The sequence below is a fragment of the Lissotriton helveticus genome, chromosome 7, assembly GCF_964261635.1.
Source record: "Lissotriton helveticus chromosome 7, aLisHel1.1, whole genome shotgun sequence".
Classification (NCBI taxonomy): Eukaryota; Metazoa; Chordata; class Amphibia; order Caudata; family Salamandridae; genus Lissotriton; species Lissotriton helveticus.
Genome location: NC_136068.1, coordinates 18455599 through 18476077, shown reverse-complemented (window position 1 = coordinate 18476077; position 20479 = coordinate 18455599). Strand labels below are relative to the sequence as shown.

The window sequence follows — 20479 nt, the reverse complement described above, 5'->3', positions numbered from 1 at the left end:
TCAATTCGTCATGAGCGCAATTAAAAAGGGGCTGTGGCTTTAATTTTTCATTAACAGCCTGTGAAATGTTATATCTATCAAGTAGTAACTTTGAAATATAAAAGGTGTTACACTCCGAGTCGTGTGTGATGCACCAGTGCATGCCTGTCACCCCAGGCATAGCGACTGTGTCGTGCTTTCAAATATCAACGCACGTGACTGACTTCTGAGGTTTTTTTTTGGTTAGCAGGTATGGAAGCCCTCGAAACAAGTGCAATCTATTTTAAATGTACGTGGTTTGCAGTGACTGGTGCTTTTCACTAGAGGTGTTCTTGGGTTACAATTAAGGGTGTAGGTTCACTACTTTACTATCCACAGCCTAGGTCTCGTCACAAGAAAGGGGGCGGGGTGGGGGGGCAGGCACCCTACACTACATGCTACTGCTGATGCAATGTGTCATTCTGTTACTGTGCACAAGCGCTACGACAGATGAATGAGTTACACATTGTAGGGCACTGAGTGGCTGCTTTTCCCTGCCCTTTGACTCCTCAACAAACTATAACCAATTATATAAGTACATTTTTTCACACTGTAAATATTTTCGTCTGTGTCACAAATCATGGTTGCTTCGGTTTTGCTATTCTGTGTGATTACTGATATCATCACTATTACATCACCTCTTAACTCAACCTAGAGTGTTGGGCTTTCTGGGTACGTTTACGTTCAAACCATGTCATTCCTAATATGGTATCGCCTCGTCTCAGATTTCCCAGATTACAGTGCGTGCCCAGCAGGGGATTTCGGATTACAGTGCGAGTTCCTGGGTTCTCTTATCAGCACCTGCGGTGCAGACCTAATCTTCCCTAGGACAAGAAGATTGTACTCCCACACATCAGAGACATAATTTGCATACATCTCTGACTTACATTAGAACCTAGAAAAACATAATTTGACTCAAATGCTTAAATTAGTTTAGCCTTCTTATCCATTTCCTGATTTGTGTGTAATCCCAAATCCACCTTTGGTCTAAAGAAACATTGATTCTGGCGGTTCTAAAACTTTAAGCCTTGCAGCTGTGCATATTATATTCAGTTTTTTTCTCAGAGCCACTGTTTTTCCGCAGATGCAGTCGAGAGAAGTGTAATATATTGTCCCGACCGAGAGCCCAGTGATAATGTACCTAAGGGCTCACCACAAAACGTAGCGTTTTATTATTTCTTTTTGATGCACCCCGTTGTTCCACTAGCGAGGTCTAGCATTCTCAGCGGTATTGGACGTGTTCCGGAGATGTCATTTTAGTTATGGCCACATGGGGGCAGGAGAGAACTTTTCTATTGGTAGTACGCAGCATAACATTCATATTATTCTAGTAGGAAGCTGGCAGAAATTAGAGACGAGGCTGTGGGAGTCGGAAAGGAAGTGGCTTGGAAAGTTACAACTAATCTATGACTGAGACTTGGGGCACGTAACTCATTCGAATTCATAAAACTATGGGTAGCTAAGCAGAGTTCGGAGCTATTTGCACTTAAAAACAAGTTCGCGCTCCTCGCGCGGCAGAAAGGGGAGGCGCGCGCGGCAGCAGGGGGGAGGAGGGGGCTGTGCAATTTACTTGCGGGAGCGATAATTGCTACCATATGGTGGCGCGCACTCCCGCAAGTGAATCGACACGTGCACGCGCTGCCACTGAAGGCAATGGAACACGTGCACGTGTTTGGCTGAAAAGCCGAAGCGATAGAAATAGGTCATTTTGCCTATGCAGCGCATGCACGCTGCTAGGCGAGACCTAAAAACTAAACTCTGTGCTGCACAAGAAGCAAACACTAGAGATTGGAAAAATGTTTACAATTTTTGGCATTCATCAAAAAGGCTTAACGTGTATTAGCCAAGGTAAGTGCACATTCAGAGTGCTGATAAAGCACTCTCCTTGTTCTTGTTTAAACAGGTACTCTGAGGCCCAGAAGAAACCACTGCAAATAACAGGGAGACCCCTTCTGTCCCAGCCTCTCCCGTCCTCTGGCTGGGCCTTTCGCAGGTTAAACACGTGGGACCTCTGGGATGGAGGAGTTAGCGCTGGTCTCTGCACTGCGCAGCATTTATTTATGCTTTGGTGCCAGCCTCTTCCTTCCTCTGGCTTGGCCTCTTGGGGTTAAACGCCCGTGCCTATGGGATAGATTATAAAAGTAATTGCATTTATATAGCTCTTTCTACCCCGGACGAAGCGTTAAATCGCTTTTTCGGCGAGTAGCACGCTACTCAGGAACCCAAAAAGGAATAGTGGTGAATTAGCATAGGGAGATATTAATTTAATTTCAGCAGTGGACATGTAAGTTTGTTATTTGTATTGAAAAGGATAGTGGAGGTAGAGAAGAGGGAGGGATTTGCATTTATATAGTGCTTGCTACCCCTGATGAGGTGTTGAAGCGCATATCGCCGGATACCAGACTACTCCAGAACCCTAACAGGATTAGAGGGGAATTAGTATAGGGAAATATGAACTATTCAGTTGCTAATTTCCTAACCCTTGGAGCAATGGGTCACTTAAAGGAAGCTGCAAACTGCAGCCTTTACAGCAGAAGTGACAAATATGTGCTTTTCTCCCCATCTCTGGCATTCTCTAGAAAAGCATCTTTCACTGCGGCCCCTGGTGTTGGAGCTCATTGATTGATAAATAAGCCATCCACTGAGGTGTTCTGTCTCCCCAGGCAGCACGGCAAGGCAGCAGGGGTCATACTCTCCAGGCTGACTCAATGACATTCCTGCACAGGAAACAGCCCATAATGAAGCATCCCGGGTATTAATGATCCCTCTGAGCTGCATCCGGGGTGTTAATAATCCCTCTGAGCTTCATTCGGGGTATTAATAATCCCTCCGAGCTGCATCTGAGGTATTAATAATCTCTCTGAGCTGCATCCGAGGTATTAATGATCCCTCTGAGCTGCATCCGGGGTATTAATGATCCTATTAATAATCCCTCTGAGCTGCATAATCCCTCAGAGCTGGGGTATTAATAATCCCTCAGAGCTGCATCCGAGGTATTAATGATCCCTATTAATAATCCCTCTGAGCTGCATAAGGGGTATTAATAATCCCTCAGAGCTGGGGTATTAATAATCCCTCAGAGCTGCATCCAAGGTATTAATAATCCCTCAGAGCTGCATCCGAGGTATTAATGATCCCTATTAATAATCCCTCTGAGCTGCATACGGGGTATTAATAATCCCTCAGAGCTGGGGTATTAATAATCCCTCTGAGCTGCATCCGGGGTATCAATGATCCCTCTGAGCTGCATCCGAGGTATTAATGATCCCTCTGAGCTGCATCCGGGGTATTAATAGTCCCTCTGAGCTGCATCCGGGTATTAATAATCCCTCTGAGCTGCACCCGAGGTATTAATGATCCCTCTGAGCTGTATCCGAGTTATTAATAATCCCTCTGAGTTGCATCCAGGGTATTAATGATCCCTCTGATCTCCATTGCATCGGGGGTATTAATAAACCCCTCTGAGCTGCATCCGAGGTATTAATGATCCCTCTGAGCTGAGGTATTAATGATCCCTCTGAGCTGCATCCGGGGTATTAATAATCCCTCTGAGCTTTACTATCGCGGGCTCCAGTGCAGTGCCCGCCTGCTGGGGACCACGGCCTGCCGCATATGCCGATCCCGGCCTCCATAAAACGGGTCTCTGATGTCGGCCCCGCCTAATCAGCCGGCCGAGTCACTCACCACACCATCTGCTGCTATTGATGCTGTCTTCCCTCAAGGGCTTCTGCCAGGTGGGTGTCCGGATTGCTGTTTGCTTTTCGTGATGGCCGCTTGTGTTCCTGTGCCCTCTGGGCCACGGGCAATTGGGCATGTGCCACCTCCGGAGCAGACCTCCCGACGTTCTCCGCGCCGGGATCTGCTGGGTCCCTACTTTTGCTATCAGGGTGCCTTGCAGGATTACTTCTTTTTAGCGGATAATAACAGGATTATGGGGTCCTGCCTGACTCCAAAATGGCGCCTGCGGGGGACATAATGCCTCCTGATAACTTCAGACCATCTCAACAGCCAGTCCCTCGCCAAGGAATCCTGTCCTATGCTGCGTCCCCCCCCCTCTGACTCTACTCCATGGAATCCTGCTCTCTGTGTTCTTCTTCTGGATTCTTGACTTTCCTGACTTTTGTGCTTCCCGCCTGAGATGGTTTCCATCTATACCCATGATCCGGACCCGCCATTTTGTTTGACCTTTGTTCCGTTCCTTCTTCCCTCATGACTCCTCCTGATGACCCTTCATAATTTTTCTCTTTTTGCTGGGGGGCTTTAAATATATATGTAAATATGTATTATATAATTATCCAAGCCTAATTGCCGTTAAAATGTAATCCTGTGTGAATTTATTATTTGTATATATAGAACTCTAACCACTAGTATGTGCAGTAGAATTTTGTACTTACTACCATTCATGTGTGATTTTAGAGTTTATCTGTTTGTATCTCTTCCTTGAGTGACTTTCAACTTGTACATGTGCAATTTTTTCATGTTTTTATCTCTTCCTTGAGTGACTACACACTTTGTACATTTGCAAAAAAAAAATTCTGTTTGTATATCTCATGTAACTCATGTAAATCAAAGTCCTTATGTAACGCAACTGGTTCTTTTGTAAAGCGCTCTGACACTTTCTGGTAATATTCGCAAGGGCAGGTTTGGGTGACAAAATGCAGAGTGCGCATGCGTGTAATAAGACGCATGCGCACACAAGAGAAGGGCGCTCAAACGGACGAGGAGCTTCGATCGATGGAACAGGGGCGCTCCGATACCGCACATGCGCACACAAGAGAAGAGCGCTCAAACCGACGGAGAGCTTCAGATACCGCGCATGCGCACTCTTGAGGCAGGCGCGGGCGCTCAATCGGACGTTTGTTTCTGTCAGGGTGTCGAGGCGCAGAGAGAGCAGAGCAGGGCGCACTCGGCCCGTACTCACTCCGAGCCGCACTACTCCGAGCCGCACTCACACCGGCCCTCGCTCCGAGCCGCCTCAAGCTTCTCTCCATGGGGGTCCCGTGCGCGCCCCGCCCGCGGTGGCCTCACACCCCGAAGGCGCTGATCCTGACAGGTGAGGCGGCCCCAGAGGGAGATCTTTACCGTCCGAGGGCGCGGAGTGTCAGAAGCGAAGCCAGGCCTCACAATAGCACAGAGGCCTCCTTTGGCCTCCCTGTCCGAAGCAGACGCAGGCCTCTCTCTCAGCCCACCAGCGTGGTGCCCCCCGCCCAAAACACCACCTGTCCCTTGTACTCCTGCCATTCAATGGAAAGAAAGCGGGGGATGGGGGGGCTCTGGGCCTCTCAGGGATGGAAGGGGCCCTCCCTGGCCTCTCAGGGATGGAAGGGGGCCCTCCCTGGCCTCTCAGGGATGGAAGGGGGCCCTCCCATGGCCTCTCAGGGATGGAAGGGGCCCTCCCATGGCCTCTCAGGGATGGAAGGGGCCCTCCCTGGGCCTCTCAGGGATGGGGCCCTCCCTGGGCCTTTCAGGGATGGAAGAGGGCCCTCCCTGGGCCACTCAGGGATGGGGCCCTCCCTGGGCCTTTCAGGGATGGAAGGGGGCCCTCCCTTGGCCTCTCGGGGATGGAAGGGGCCCTCCCTGGGCCTCTCAGGGATGGAAGAGGGCCCTCCCTGGGCCACTCAGGGATGGGGCCCTCCCTGGGCCTTTCAGGGATGGAAGGGGGCCCTCCCTTGGCCTCTCAGGGATGGGAGTGGGCCCTTCCTGGACTGGGCCTCCTAGGGATGGGAGGGGGCCTTCCCTGGGCCTCTCAGGAAAGGGGCCCTCCCTGGTCCTCTTAAGGATGGAAGGGGGCCCCTCTCAGGGATGGAAGGGGGCCCTCCCTTGGCCTCTCAGGGATGGGAGGGGGCCCTTCCCGGACTCGGCCTCTTAGGGATGGGGCCCTCCCTGGGCCTCTCATGAATGGGGCCCACGCTGGGCCTCCCAGGGATGGGGCCCTCCAATGGCCTCTCAGGGATGGTGTTCCAGTTGCAGGTTTGTCCTGCAGTGAGGCCTCCTTCCTGGCTGCCATTCGGAGACACTCCCTGCACCCCACAGGTTTAAGACTCAGCCCCTAAGCAATTCTCACACCTTCAGCCCCGAAAGGGCTGTAAAGAGGTGCTTGTAAGGTGGCTGAGTGGAGGAGCTCGCTGAGTGGAGGAGCTGTGGCCAGGAGAAGTCTGAACAAAGCAGATTGTGGAGCCCTGTATATGTCACGTATGTGAATTAAAAGAGCCTCGCACAATCCCTTTCGGCCCTGGACCCCAAAAATCCTTGAATCGGTCCTGGCAGACAGTATAGAAATGTGTCCTCACCAGAGGTGTTTACCTGAGGCAATGTCAGTGGTCTCACCTGAGGCTTTTACCTGAGGCACCATCAGTGGTCTCACCTGAGGCGTTTACCTGAGCCTGGCGGCGTCAGTGGTCTCAACTGAGGCGGCGTCAGTGGTCTCACCTGAGGCGGCGTCAGTAGTCTCACCTGAGGCGGCGTCAGTGGTCTCACCTGAGGCGGTGTCAGTGGTCTCACCTGAGGCGGCGTCAGTGGTCTCACCTGAGGCGGCGTCAGTAGTCTCACCTGAGGCGGCGTCAGTAGTCTCACCTGAGGCGGCATCAGTGGTCTCACCTGAGGCGGCATCAGTGGTCTCACCTGAGGCGGCATCAGTGGTCTCACCTGAGGCGGCATCAGTGGTCTCAACTGAGGCGGCGTCAGTGCTCTCACCTGAGGGGTCATCAGTGCACTCGCCTGAGGCGGCGTCAGTGCTCTCAGCTGAGGTGGTGTCAGTGCTCTCACCTAAGGCGGTGTCAGTGCTCTCACCAGAGGTAGCGTCAGTACTCTCACCGGAGGCGGCGTCAGTGGTCCCACCTGAGGCGGCGTCAGTGCTCTCACCTGAGGCGGCGTCAGTGGTCTCACCTGAGGCGGGGTCAGTAGTCTCACCTGAGGTGGCGTCAGTGGTCTCCCCTGAGGTGTTTACCTGAGGCGGTGTCAGTGGTCTCACCTGAGGCGGTATCAGTGGTCTGACCTGAGGTGGCGTCAGTGGTCTCTCCTGAGGTGTTTACCTGAGGCGGTGTCAGTGCTCTCACCTGAGGCGGTATCAGTGGTCTCACCTGAGGCGGTATCAGTGGTCTCACCTGAGGCGCCGTCAGTGGTCTCACCTGAGGTGTTTACCTGAGGGAGCGTCAGGGCCCTCACCTGAGGCGGCGTCAGGGCCCTCACCTGAGGCGGCGTCAGTGATCTCACCTGAGGTGGTGCCAGGGATCTCACTGGAGGCGGCGTCCGTGGTCTCACCTGAGGCGGCGTCCGTGGTCTCACCTGAGGCGGCGTCAGTGGTCTCACCTGAGGGGGCGTCAGTGGTCTCACCTGAGGGGGCGTCAGTGGTCTCACCTGAGGGGGCGTCAGTGGTCTCACCTGAGGTGGTGTCAGTGGTCTCACCTGAGGTGGTGTCAGTGGTCTCACCTGAGGTGGTGTCAGTGCTCTCACCTGAGGCGGTGTCAGTGGACTCACCTGAGGCGGCGTCAGTGGTCTCACCTGAGGCATTTATCTAAGGCCGTATCAGTGGTCTCACTGAGGCATTTACATGAGGTGGCGTCAGGGGTCTCACCTGAAGCAGTGTCCGGGGTTTCACGTGAGGCGTTTATCTGAGGCGGTGGCAGTGCTCTCACCTGAAGCGGTGTCAGTGGTCTCACCGGAGGCGGTGTCAGTGCTCTTACCTGAGGCGGTTTCAGTGCTCTTACCTGAGGCGGTGTCAGTGCTCTCACCTGAGGCGGTGTCAGTGCTCTCACCTGAGGCGGCGTCAGTGGGGAACAGCCTTTACAACGCGGGTATTACAACGCAAGTCGTTACAACGACTTGCGCTGCGGGTATTACAACGCAAGTCGTTACAACGACTTGCGCTGGAGAGCGCTGTTGGATAGGGAGTAGTTTAATTTTCCATTCCAACACCTTCCCTACTGTAACGTGGGCTGGAGTTGGAATAGAAAATTACTTTATTCCACTATCCATCGCTTACAGCGCAAGTCGTTGTAACGACTTGCGTTGTAAAAACAGCGTTATAATGGCACGCGTGGTAAAAGCCCGCATTGTAATGCCATACAACCACGTCAGTGGTCTCACCTGAGGCATTTACCTAAGGTGGTGTCAGTGGTCTCATCTGAGGCAGTGCCAATAGTCTCATTTGAGGCGGTGTCAGTGCTCTCACCTGAGGCGGCATCAGTGGTCTCACCTGGGGCGTTTACCTGAGACTGCGTTTGTGATCACACCTGAGGCGGCGTCAGTGGTCTCACCTGGGGCGTTTAACTCAGGCAGTGTTAGTGGTCTCACCTGATACTTTTACCTGAGGCAGTGTCAGTGGTCTCATCTGAGGCAGTGTCAGTAGTCTCCTTTGAGGCGGCGTCTGTGATCTCACCTGAGGCGGTCAGTGGTCTCACCTGAGGCGGCATCAGTGGTCTCACCTGGGGTGTTTACCTGAGGCTGCGTTTGTGATCACACCTGAGGCTGCGTCAGTGGTCTCACCTGGGGCATTAAACTGAGGCAGTGTTAGTGGTCTCACCTGAAACTTTTACCTGAGACAGTGTCAGTGGTCTCATCTGACGCGTTTACCTGAGGCAGTTTCAGTGGACTCACCTGATGCGCCATCAGTGGTCTTACCTGAGGCATTTACCTAAGGCAGCGTCAGTGGTCTCACTTAGGCATTTACCTGAGGTGGCGTCAGGGGTCTCACCTGAAGCAGTGTCAGGGGTTTGACCTGAGGCATTTACCTGAAGCGGTGTTAGTGGTCTCACCTGACGCGTTTACCTGAGGCAGTGTCTGTGGTCTCACATGAGGCATTTACCTAATGCGGCGTCGGGGGTCTCACCTTAAGGTGTTTCCCTGAGGCGGTGTCAGTGGTCCCACCTGAGGCGGCATCAGTGGTCTCATCTGGGGCGTTTACCTGAGGCGGTGTCAGTGGTCTCACCTGAGGCAGTGTCAATAGTCTCACCTGAGGCGTTTACCTGAGGCGGCATCTGTGATCTCACCTAGGCGGCGTCAGTGGTCCCATATGGGGCGTTTAACTGAGGCACTGTCACTGGTCTCACTGAGGTGTTTACCTGAGCTGGCGTCAGGGGTCTCACCTGAAGCAGTATCAGGGGTTTCACCTGAGGCGTTTACCTGAACCAGTGTTAGTGGTCTCACCTGACGCTTTTACCTGAGGCAGTGTAAGTGGTCTCACCTGAGGCGGCATCAGTGGTCTCACCTGGGGCATTTACCTGAGGCGGTGTCAGTGGTCTCACCTGAGGCAGTGTCACTAGGCTCACCTGAGGTGGCGTCTGTGATCTCACCTGAGGCGGTGTCAGTGGTCTCACTTGAGGCTGCATCAGTGGTCTCACCTGGGGCGTTTACCTGAGGCTGCGTTTGTGATCTCACCTGAGGCAGCGTCAGTGGTCTCACCTGGGGCGTTTAACTGAGGCAGTGTTAGTTGTGTCACCTGACGCTTTTACCTGAAGCAGTGTCAGTGGTCTCACCTGACGCGTTTACCTGAGGCAGTGTCAATGGACTCACCTGATGCCGCATCAGTAGTCTCACCTGAGGCATTTACCTAAGGCGGCGTCAGTGGTCTCACTGAGGCGTTTACCTGAGGTAGCGTCAGGGGTCTCACCTGAAGCAGTGTCAGGGGTTTCACCTGAGGCATTTACCTGAAGCGGTGTTAGTGGTCTCACCTGACGCGTTTATCTGAGGCAGTGTCAGTGGTCTCACATGAGGCATTTACCTAAGGCGGCGTCAGTGGTCTCAACTGAGGCGGCATCAGTGGTCTCACCTGAGGCATTTACCTGAGGCGGCTTCTGTGATCTCACCTGAGGCGGCCTCCGTGGTATCACCTGGGGCGTTTAACGGAAGCAGTGTTAGTGGTCTCACTGAGGCGTTTACCTGAGCCGGCGTCAGGGGTCTCACCTGAAGCAGTATCAGGGGTTTCACCTGAGGCGTTTACCTGAAGCAGTGTTAGTGGTCTCACCTGATGCTTTTACCTGAGACAGTCAGTGGTCTCAACTGACTCGTTTACCTAAGGCAGTGTCAGTGGTCTCACCTGATGCATTTACCTGAGGCGGTGTCAGTGGTCTCACCTGAGGCGGCATCAGTGGTCTCACCTGGGGCATTTACCTGAGGCGGTGTCAGTGGTCTCACCTGAGGCAGTGTCAGTAGTCTCACCTGGGGCGTTTACCTGAGGCTGCGTTTGTGATTTCACCTGAGGCAGCGCCAGTGGTCTCACCTGGGGCTTTTAACTGAGGCAGTGTTAGTGGTCTCACCTGACGCTTTTACCTGAGGCAGTGTCAGTGGTCTCACCTGTCGCGTTTACCTGAGGCAGTGTCAATGGACTCACCTGAAGCTGCATCAGTAGTCTCACCTGAGGCATTTACCTAAGGCGGCGTCAGTGGTCTCACTGAGGCGGTTACCTGAGGTGGCGTCAGGGGTCTCACCTGAAGCAGTGTCAGGGGTTTGACCTGAGGCATTTACCTGAAGCGGTGTTAGTGGTCTCACCTGACGCGTTTACCTGAGGCAGTGTCAGTGGTCTCCCATGAGGCATTTACCTAAGGCGGCATCAGTGGTCTCAACTGAGGCGGCATCAGTGGTCTCAACTGAGGCGGCATCAGTGGTCTCAACTGAGGCGGCATCAGTGGCCTCAACTGAGGCGGTGTCAGTGGTCTCACCTGAGGCTGTGTCAATAGTCTCACCTGAGGCGTTTATCTGAGGCGGCGTCTGTGATCTCACCTGAGGCGGCGTTTGTGATCTCACTTGAGGCATCGTCAGTGGTCTCATGGGGCATTTAACAGAAGCAGTGTTAGTGGTCTCACTGAGGCGTTTACCTGAGCCGGGGTCAGGGGTCTCACCTGAAGCAGTGTCAGGGGTTTCACCTGAGGCGTTTACTTGAAGCAGTGTTAGTGGTCTCACCTGACGCTTTTACCTGAGGCAGTGTCTGGTCTCACCTGACGCGTTTACCTGAGGCTGTCTCTGTGGTCTCACCTGAGGCTGTGTCAGGGGTTTCACCTGATGCGTTTACCTGAGGTGGCATCAGTGGTCTCACCTGAGGCTGTGTCAATGGTCTCACCTGAGTTGTTTACCTAAATGGGTGTCAGTGGTCTCACCTGGGGCGTTTCTTATTGTTTGAGGTCAAGGGCAACTAGTTTTAATGTGTATTTTGTCCTTGGGACAAGTAGGCCCAACCCCCTGCAGCACAAACCAGTTTGCAGTACCACATTAAGGGCCAGAGAAGGGCACTGCCTGAAGTTAAGTTATTATTTGTGTGCCTATGTTAATGCTGTTCAAACTTGTATTTATTGTTCATTAATTGAAAGCCTTTATTATTAGGGTGAGCGCGCTAAGTAAATGTAAGTTCTAACTGCACTACTAACAGTGGTTACTGTATAAAAATGTGTACTCACGGTTTAAAAGTTTAGCAATATGAGGCTATGCATAATGCTCCCAGAATGCTCTCTGATTAGATGCAAATATTTGCAGAAGCTTGAGAGCAAGATTAATGACTCTTTGCTTTCAATATAAAATGTTCCTAAAAATATGAAAGTAGGAAAAACATTTTGCTAAACTACTGTGAAATTTCAGATACTGTATCTTTGCAGCATCATTTAGTAAAATGTGTTGAAGCATGCTAGTATTTCGCAAAAATATTCATATTGGAAAGTCAGTGTTACCAGTTTCAATAAGATTATGAGAAACATAAAAATAAACAAGCATTGGCAAAGCCAGTAGATCTGAAATTAGTGGTCAGCTTTTTAGTTTTGCCAATACGTGACTTGTTTTGGCATGGTTTTTGTAAAGCCTTCTTGATGTGAGAGCTGCCGGGCCCTCACCATTATAACAAACATTGGCAAAAGCAAAAAAAAATTGGTCTAAAAAAAGCACACACTACCACATTAGTTACTGCCACTTAACAAAACTACTTTGTGTGCCAATATACTCTTTGTGAAAGAGCTTAATGCCGGCACTCACAGTGAAGCCAGCCGATACAGAGAGAGGGAGAGAGAATTTTAATGAACACAAAAGGTTGTGTTTAACGCCAGACCAAATTAAGGGCTCTATTATTAAAGAAAGTCTCAAAAGTGCACCCTTGGTATATGTCCTTGCATTAAGTGCAGCTATTTGGCTTTCGTGAATTTATAGAAGTAGGGCAAGAAATGTACTCCTGAAAAATATTTGTGAACTGCAGTTTATCATGAGCAAATATTCATGTGTAGATTTGCTCATGCGAAAACCTGAGTGTTTGCAGGGTCATTTCCTATCAACCACTTTTTCCCCAACTCTGGAAGAAGGTTTACGTCTGCCATTGTTAGGACTAAATTTACAGCATTTCTCAGTATGTGAAAAGATTAGAGAAGAGTTGTTGTAAACCCTTAAAACATGCAAGTTAGTAGATTTGCACAGACTTAAAGGGCATTCCAACCCTGGAACTATTGCTTACCGCTACCTTCAGTCCCAGTATGTAGGTCTGCAGAAACGTGGCAACATAAAGGGATTGCTAGTATTCAAAAACTACTATGGTATGAGCCCTGGCATAATCAGAGAGGCTATATAAGAGCTCTAATATAATGGGATTGCTGCCATAATTTGTCGCCGAACCACATGGCACCAAAGGGACAACTGGATTTTGTTATAGGACAAGTAGATTTATGAAGCAACTTGCCCTATGGACAAGTAGATATTTTAATAAATTCCACACCCTTGTCTCACCTGAGGCGTTTACCTGAGGCAACATCTGTGATCTCACCTGAGGCATTGTCAGTGGTCTCACGTGGGGCGTTTAACTGAGGCAGTGTCGGTGGTCTCACTGAGGCGTTTACCTGAAGCGGTGTCAGGGGTCTCACCTGAAGCAGTGTCAGGGGTTTCACCTGAGGCGTTTACCTGAGGCGGTGTCAGTGGTCTCATTGAGGCGTTTACCTGAGCCGCCATTGGTGGTCTCACCTGACGTGTTTACCTGAGGGGTTTACCTGAGGCAGTGTCAGTGGTCTCACCTGAGGCGGCATCAGTGGTCTCACCTGAGACATTTACCTACGGCGGCGTCAGTGGTCTCACTGAGGCGTTTACCTGAGGTGGCGTCGGGGGTCTCACCTGAAGCAGTGTCAGAGGTCTCGCTGAGGCGTTTACCTGAGGCGGCATCAGTGGTCTCACCTAAGGGGGTGTCGGTGGTCTCACCTTAAGGTGTTTACCTGAGGCGGTGGCAGTGGTCTCACCTGAGGCGGCATTAGTGGTCTCACCTAGGGCGCTTACCTGAGGCGGTGTCAGTGGTCTCACCTGAGGCAGTGTCAGTGGTCTCACCTGAGGCGTTTACCTAAGGCAACTTCTGTGATCTCACCTGAGGCATCGTCAGTGGTCTCACAGGCATTTACCTGAGGCGGTGTTAGTGGTCTCACCTGACGCGTTTACCTGAGGCAGTGTCAGTGGTCTCACTGAGGCGTTTACTTGAAGCGCTGTCGGGGTTTCACCTGAATCAGTGTCAGGGGTTTCACCTGAGGTGTTTACCTAAGGCAGTGTCAGTGGTCTCACCTGCCGCGTCTACCTGAGGCAGTGTCAGTGCTCTCACCTGAGGCGATGTCAGTGCTCTCACCTGAGGCGGTGTCAGTGCTCTCACCTGAGGCGACGACAGTGGTCTCACCTGAGCCGTTTACCTAAGGTGGTTTCAGTGGTCTCATCTGAGGCAGTGTCAGTAGTCTCATTTGAGGCAGTGTCAGTGGTATCACCTGAGGGGTTTACCTAAGGTGGCGTCGGTGGTCTCACCTTAAGGTGTTTACCTGAGGCAGTGTCAGTGGTCTCACCTGAGGCGGCATCAGTGGTCTCACCTGCGGCGTTTACCTGAGGCGGCGTTTGTGATCTCACTTGAGGCGGCGTCAGTGGTCTCACCTGGGGCGTATAACTGAGGCAGTGTTAGTGGTCTCACCTGACGCTTTTACCTGAAGCAGTGTCAGTGGTCTCAGCTGACGTGTTTACCTGAGGCGGTGTCAGTGGTCTCACTGAGGCGTTTACCCGAGGCGGCATCAGTGGTCTCACCTGAGGTGGTGTTAGTAGTGTCACCTGAGGTGTTTACCTAAGGGGATGTCAGTTATCTCACCTTAAAGTGTTTACCTGAAGTGGTGTCAGTGGTCTCACCTGGGGTGTTTTCCTGAGGCGTTGTCAGTGGTCTCACCTGAGACAGTGTCAGTGGTCTCACCTGATGCGTTTACCTGAGGCGGCGTCTGTGATCTCACCTGAGGCATCGTCAGTGGTCTCACGTGGGGCGTTTAACTGGGGCAGTGTCAGTGGTCTCACTGAGGCGTTTACCTTAGGCGCTGTCAGGGGTCTTATCTGAAGCAGTGCCAGGGGTTTCACCTGAGGCATTTACCTGAGGCGTTTACCTGAGGCAGTGTCAGTGGTCTCACCTGACGCGTTTACCTGAGGCGGTGTCAGTGGTCTCACCGAGACGATTACCTGAAGCGCTGTCAGGGGTCTCACCTGAAGCAGTGCCAGGGGTTTCACCTGAGGCATTTACCTGAGGCGTTTACCTGAGGCAGTGTCAGTGGTCTCACCTGACGCGTTTACCTGAGATGGCGTTAATGGTCTCACCTGACGCATTTACCTGAGGCAGTAACAGTGGTCTCACTGAGGCGTTTACCTGAGGCGCTGTCAGGGGTTTCACCTGAGGCGTTTACCTGAGGCAGTGTAGGGGGTCTCACCTGACGCGTTTACCTGAGGCGGTGTCAGTGGTCTCACTGAGGCGTTTACCTGAGGCGTCAGTGGTCTCACCTGACGCGTTTACCTGAAGCAGTGTCAGTGGGCTGTACTGAGGGCTGCTCTGTGGGCTGCACTGATGAATGTACTGAGGGCTGCACATGAGGGATGCAGTGAGGGCTGCGCCTGGGGGCTGCACTGAGTGGTGCATATGAGGGCAGCACTGAGGGCTGCACATGAGGACTGCACATAAGACCTGCACTGAGGGCTGCACATAAGACCTGCACCGAGGGATGCATATGAGGGCTGCACATGAGGACTACACTGCGTTCTGCACATAAGGGATGCAATGAGGACTTCACATGAGGGATGCACTGAGGGATGAAATGAGGTCTCCACGTAAGGACTCCACTGAGGGATGCATATGAGGGCTGCATATGGGGGATGCACATGAGGGCTGCATATGGGGGATGCACAGGAGGGCTGCATTGAGGGCTGCATTGAGGGCGGCATAGGAGGGCTGCACATGGGGGCTGCACATGGGGGCTGCACATGGGGGCTGCACATGGGGGCTGCACATGAGTGCTGCGCATGAGGGATGCAATGAGGGCTGCATGTGAGGGCTACAGTGAGTGCATTGAGGGCTGCAATGAGTGATGCACTAAGGCTGCACATGAGGGATGCAATGAGGCTGCCCTGGGGCTGCGTTGAGGGATGCACATGAGGACTGCACATGAGGACTGCATATGAGTACTGCACTGAGGGCTGCACTGAGGGCTGCAATGAAGGCTGTACATGAGCGCTCCACCTGAGGGCTGCACGTGAGGGCTGCACATGAGGGCTGTACTGAGGGCTGCAAATGAGGGCAGCACATGAGGGCAGCACATGAGGGCTGCATATGACCGCTGCTCTTAAGGCTGTACTGTGGACTGTAGTGAGGGATGCCATGAGGGCCGCACATGAGAGTTGGAATTTGGGCTGCACTGAGGGCTGCTTATGAGGGCTGTGATGAGGTCTCCACAAGAGGGCTGCAATGAGGTCTCCACATGGGGGCTGCATATGAGGGCTCCACATGGGGGCTGCATATGAGGGCTACAGGGAGGACTGCAATGGGAGGGTTGCACTGAGGTCTGCCATGGGGGCTGCACATGAGGGCCAGTGTTCTAGAGATAAGTCAGAAAGTAAAGGTCATAGGGCACAAGAACAGACATTCACACACCTGGTGAAGCTGTCAATATAAATGTGCAAAACATGCAAGAGACTTTGAATATGTGTTGACAACAGTGATTTAAAATAAAAACAAAAATGTGGTTATTTCTGGTTTTTTATAGTGATTCACAGAACATTAACAAGAATCATATATAAAAAGCAGAAGTTCCTGAAGTTTGTAACTTTAATAAAAGTCACACTGTTACACATTGTTTGTCTACAACTTGTTTGGTATGAACAATGGCGGTGACATCAACCTTTAAACACACCTGCCAGCTTTAACATTGCCACTAAAATTACTCGCCTCACTGGTCACAATCCTGTTTGATCATTTTTTACTTTTCCGCAAACATTTCTGCTTGGAGTTCTAATGGAAGGTATTTGTTTAAAGTATCACAAGTCCAGTGTGATGGATTTTCCTGGATGTTGCGCAGTTACCATGTTCCCTTTCATGTCACAACCCTCAGAGGATCGACAGCAAATCGAGTCTGTTTTTCGCTTTCACCTCTGCTTGACTAAGACGTAGTCCCCTTCATCAAAAACTGTTTCCTCAGCTCCCTGAAGCTGATAGGCATAGTTCTTTATTTTTTGTTTCCGAGCATTGTCCATGACACTAAGTTGATCAGCATTCCGGGATCAGTTTGCTATCCACTGTCGTAGTTTGGCTTTTATGGCTCTCCCAAACAGTAAGGTGGCAGGACTCTCATCATTTGTGGAGTGAGGAGTTAAACGATAAGCTCGGCGAGCTTGACATAGGCGAGCTTGACATAGGACCTGGTTCAACTCGATTCCCTCCCTCAGTGCTCACTGAAGTACCTTTTGAGGGTAGCCATGAATCATTCCACATCACCATTGACTTTGGGCCACAGAGCTGTACTCTTTTGATGCTTGACATTTAGTATGACTTGTAACTCCCTGAATTCTTTGCTATTAAAAGGCAGACCACCTTCAGATTTGAGAATGATTGGGATACCCCATCCTGCAAAGATGTCGTTTATCCACTTGTTGACCTTGTCATAGGTTGTTGAAGATAATTCCTGTATTAAAGGAAAGCATGGATACTCATTAATGACTACCATGAGATGATGTCCATTTGCTAAGGGCCCAAAGAAATCAACTGCAATTCTCTACCAGTCACATGCTGTAAGGCCTACATGGTTAGTGGATGTTGCACTAATGTTGTTTTATGTCAAATAGTTGCTATGAATGACCCTTGATTCTACAACCATTTGGAAGCAGCCCATGTGCTTACCTTTGTGTTTTGTGGTTTAAGGTGTGACACAGGAGATAGGCTGTTAAATTTTTTGACTGGCTTGATGTTAATCGACAACCACTGAAGGTTATGGAGCAACCGTTGACCTTTATTGTAATCTTGGGGCAGTGTCCAAATGAATTCTGTTGTTTTGTTTGATGCTTCATTTTTGTCTCTTGTTCCTTCTTGCAAGCAGCCAAACCTACATGTGCATGACGTTCTGTGGTTGATAACATCATTACACATCCATCTTCTTCACTTGTGCTTGATAGTGACATTGAAGAGCCTTTGTAGGATGAACTTGATGACAATAAACTTTGTCTGGTTTCTACTTGTATTTGATGTTACTTTTTGGTCTTGTGGACATGGAGATAATACTTCTGGAATCTTCTGCCGTCCATTGTCTCCTCTTGCTGTGACGTAACTGGTTTCTCTCTTGCGTTGCACAACTGTTATGATGTGGTTTTCTTTTACGCAACCTTTGCATATGTCTTATGGCTGGACATTTACTCTCATGGAGAAATTAAAACCAACATCAGAAACAACTTTTTCTTCTCTAGTGACATCGATTTGCGTACATCTACCTTGTGTTTGTGTTTGCTTTTCATGACCAACACCGATTCACTCTTAGCTGTTCCAGCTTACATATCGGCAGCTTATTGATTCATTGTTTCATTGGCTCTTGCAGCTATTAGTATTTTCTCTAAACAGAGCATTTCTCTCAACGTGCATCATCTGAACGAGTCTGAACGACAGCCATTGATAACTCAGAGGCATATGGCTTCCTCGTCTCTTTCAACAAACTCATCCATCGTTTTACCAGCTTGCTCTCTTCCTTTATTGAAAAGGTACCTTACATAGTTGATATTGGGCACTAGATTGAGCTTGGTTCATAATGCTTCTTTGATCTGATGGTGCAATATTGTATCAGTCTGAGATTTTCTTTATCACTTCATACATTCCGTCACCAGCAAGGTTCTTTAAGTATTTAATGATTTTCTTATCTTCTAGTTCTAGGGCATCTGTGAAGTAATCGAATGTCTTGACCATGCCATCCACCTGGCCCCAGTGTTCTACTTTGTGGCGGTGGTGGTTTAGACACGCGGTTGTAGTGCATTTTGCGCTCCCTTTTGCCGCTATTGAGAGCATGTGCTGTTTCGGCAGCTTTTACTCTACTTGGTAAAAACCTGCAAGTTCTGCAATGGGAGGCCTTGCCTTTGATTCACCACACACGATCTGAGGTCAAAACACACTGGATACCACTTGCTACTTTGCACTCATCGGCCAGGTCCGGGTTATAACATCCGATTCGACTTCATGTGGCACTTCCTTCGCTCGTGCCGGTAGGTGTGTGTGTGCTTTCCCACCTGGTTATCGCTGCCTCTAGCTTTTAGTTTGCATGGAAGATGGCTCTGTGTTATACCACAACTCAGTGTCTCTTCTTTTAGCCTTACCAGTGGGTTCTGGTGGGCTTTCTGACTGTGCTCCTCCGGAAAGCCTTCAACTTCTTCAAAGACTGTGTAAGGGCTGGAGCAGGACTTCGACTCTACATGCACCAACTGCAGACTGCTTTGCATCAGTTCGGGGCGCAAGCTCTATTAACAAGCAGTTTGCTGTTTCATCACAAACTCTTAGGGAAAGCAGTCTTATTTCTTCGGTGAACTTATCCCCTGCTCATTGCCAGTTGTAACGTCCTCCCCAGCCTGGGAGCATGTAAATTAACACACCACGCACAGAGCTCTGTAACAGACATCTTTATTAATCAGCTAACAAACGCACACTACTTTCTCATTACATCATAAACGTGAATAACCACACATTAACACCACCTAGCAAGTTACATAATTTCTCTATTGAGCCCGCCCAGGACCGCAAGGGTCCCAGCGCACATCGTCTTAAGACGATGTGCGCTTAGCAGTACCCCTGCGCGTCGGTAGGTGGCGTCGGTCAACTCTGTGTCCGTCGTCGGTGTCGTGGTCACCGGGATGACATTGTGGTATCTACTTGGACGCTGCCCCTCCGTGCGGATGTCAGTTCTTTCTTTTTCCGCGCCATCCAGCGCAGATCCGGAGAGAAGATTGCCTCTTTTGTCACTTTTACAAAACGTTTTCGACTTTTCTATATCGACTCCTAGTGCGCGAGGGATGTCCCATTGCCCGGGCTTCATGTCACTCCTGTCAGTTGATGTCCGTTACCAATCCGTACCTCGTGTGCCTCTGGTGCCTGGAGTGTGACCATGACCTGAAGTTGTGCTTTGACTGCCGGGCATTGGCCCGAAAGCTTTGCTGTAGCCGGAGCGACCCCTGCCCAGCTTCGTCAGTTTTACGAAGCAATGCATGCTATCTTTGCTCAGCCCGACTCCGCCGGAGCGTCTTCGGACCCCCAGACTCGGTTGGGGGACTTAGGCCTTTGACACCGGCAGCTCTGGACCCGATGACACAGGTTCCCCTTGGATCCATGCCTTTATCCGGATCAGCGGTACAAAAGGGGGTGGTGATGAACGGAGCATCTGAATCAATCAAACACTCACACCCAGTCAAAAGATCTGGGTTTAATCCATCACCGTTCTTTAGCCCACTCTGCCACCCCAGTTCAGACATGGCTATATGCAAATCAGTCTCACCCTGTGCCTCATGGGAACAGTCCAGCCCGAACTGCCAAGCCATGTCTTCCCTGGACCGGAAACAAGCTTCCGAGGACCAGTTTCTGGCATTCCAGCCGTCTTGAGCCCGGCTTGCTTATCCGGATCAGCGTCGGTCGACCTCACTGGTCCTTCCCTGACGCCGATTCGACGACTCTGATGCCGGTTATGTCCCCAGCTGGCTTCAACCCCAGACTCCCTCTCAACTCGAACGCAGTGCTGGACCGACATCGCTCGACGCCGGTTTCTGAGCCGGAGGGTAACTTTGTGCCCATGTTCTTTCCTGGTGTTCCCTTTTGCCGTGACTGGCTGCCTGTGGATGACGATTAGGAGGACGGGGAGGGGTCTGGTGACCCTCTAACAGACCAGCTGGAGAAGCCAGACTGGAGAGAGGAACTGGGTGATGCCAGTGGGCTGGTTACTTGCCCAGACCTTGGCATGCTTTCTCCCCTACCATGGCTACGGAGGAGGGTGCGTCATATGCAGTGGTGTTGCGTTGGGAGGCTGACGCCTTGGGCCTTGAGCGTCCTACTGTGGCGGTCAGGACTAATCTCCTGACTGAGGTGTTTCAGCCAGCGGCATCCTCTTTGGAGCCCTCTTTGACATTTAACAAAGCCATCACTAATGTCCTTTTGGGCTCCTGGTCCAAGCCCACCACAGGGGCTCCGGTGGCCAGGAAAATCGCCCGACCCACTTTT

General features: G+C 51.0%; 1 protein-coding gene across 3 annotated transcripts in view; it reads left to right on the top strand.

The window, feature by feature from the left end:
• The first annotated feature begins 4828 nt into the window (after positions 1–4828).
• LOC144767943 (cell adhesion molecule CEACAM8-like) overlaps positions 4829–20479 on the top strand; it is a 206875-nt gene continuing 191224 nt past the window's right edge. Inside the window, exon 1 of one of the 3 annotated variants that reach the window (XM_078651288.1) lies at positions 4829–5071. In XM_078651288.1, the coding sequence (XP_078507414.1) occupies positions 5008–5071 (64 nt within the window). In that variant the 5' untranslated portion in view covers positions 4829–5007. The remainder of the gene's footprint in view (positions 5072–20479) is intronic. The other 2 variants (XM_078651289.1, XM_078651290.1) reach the window with 2 other exon arrangements.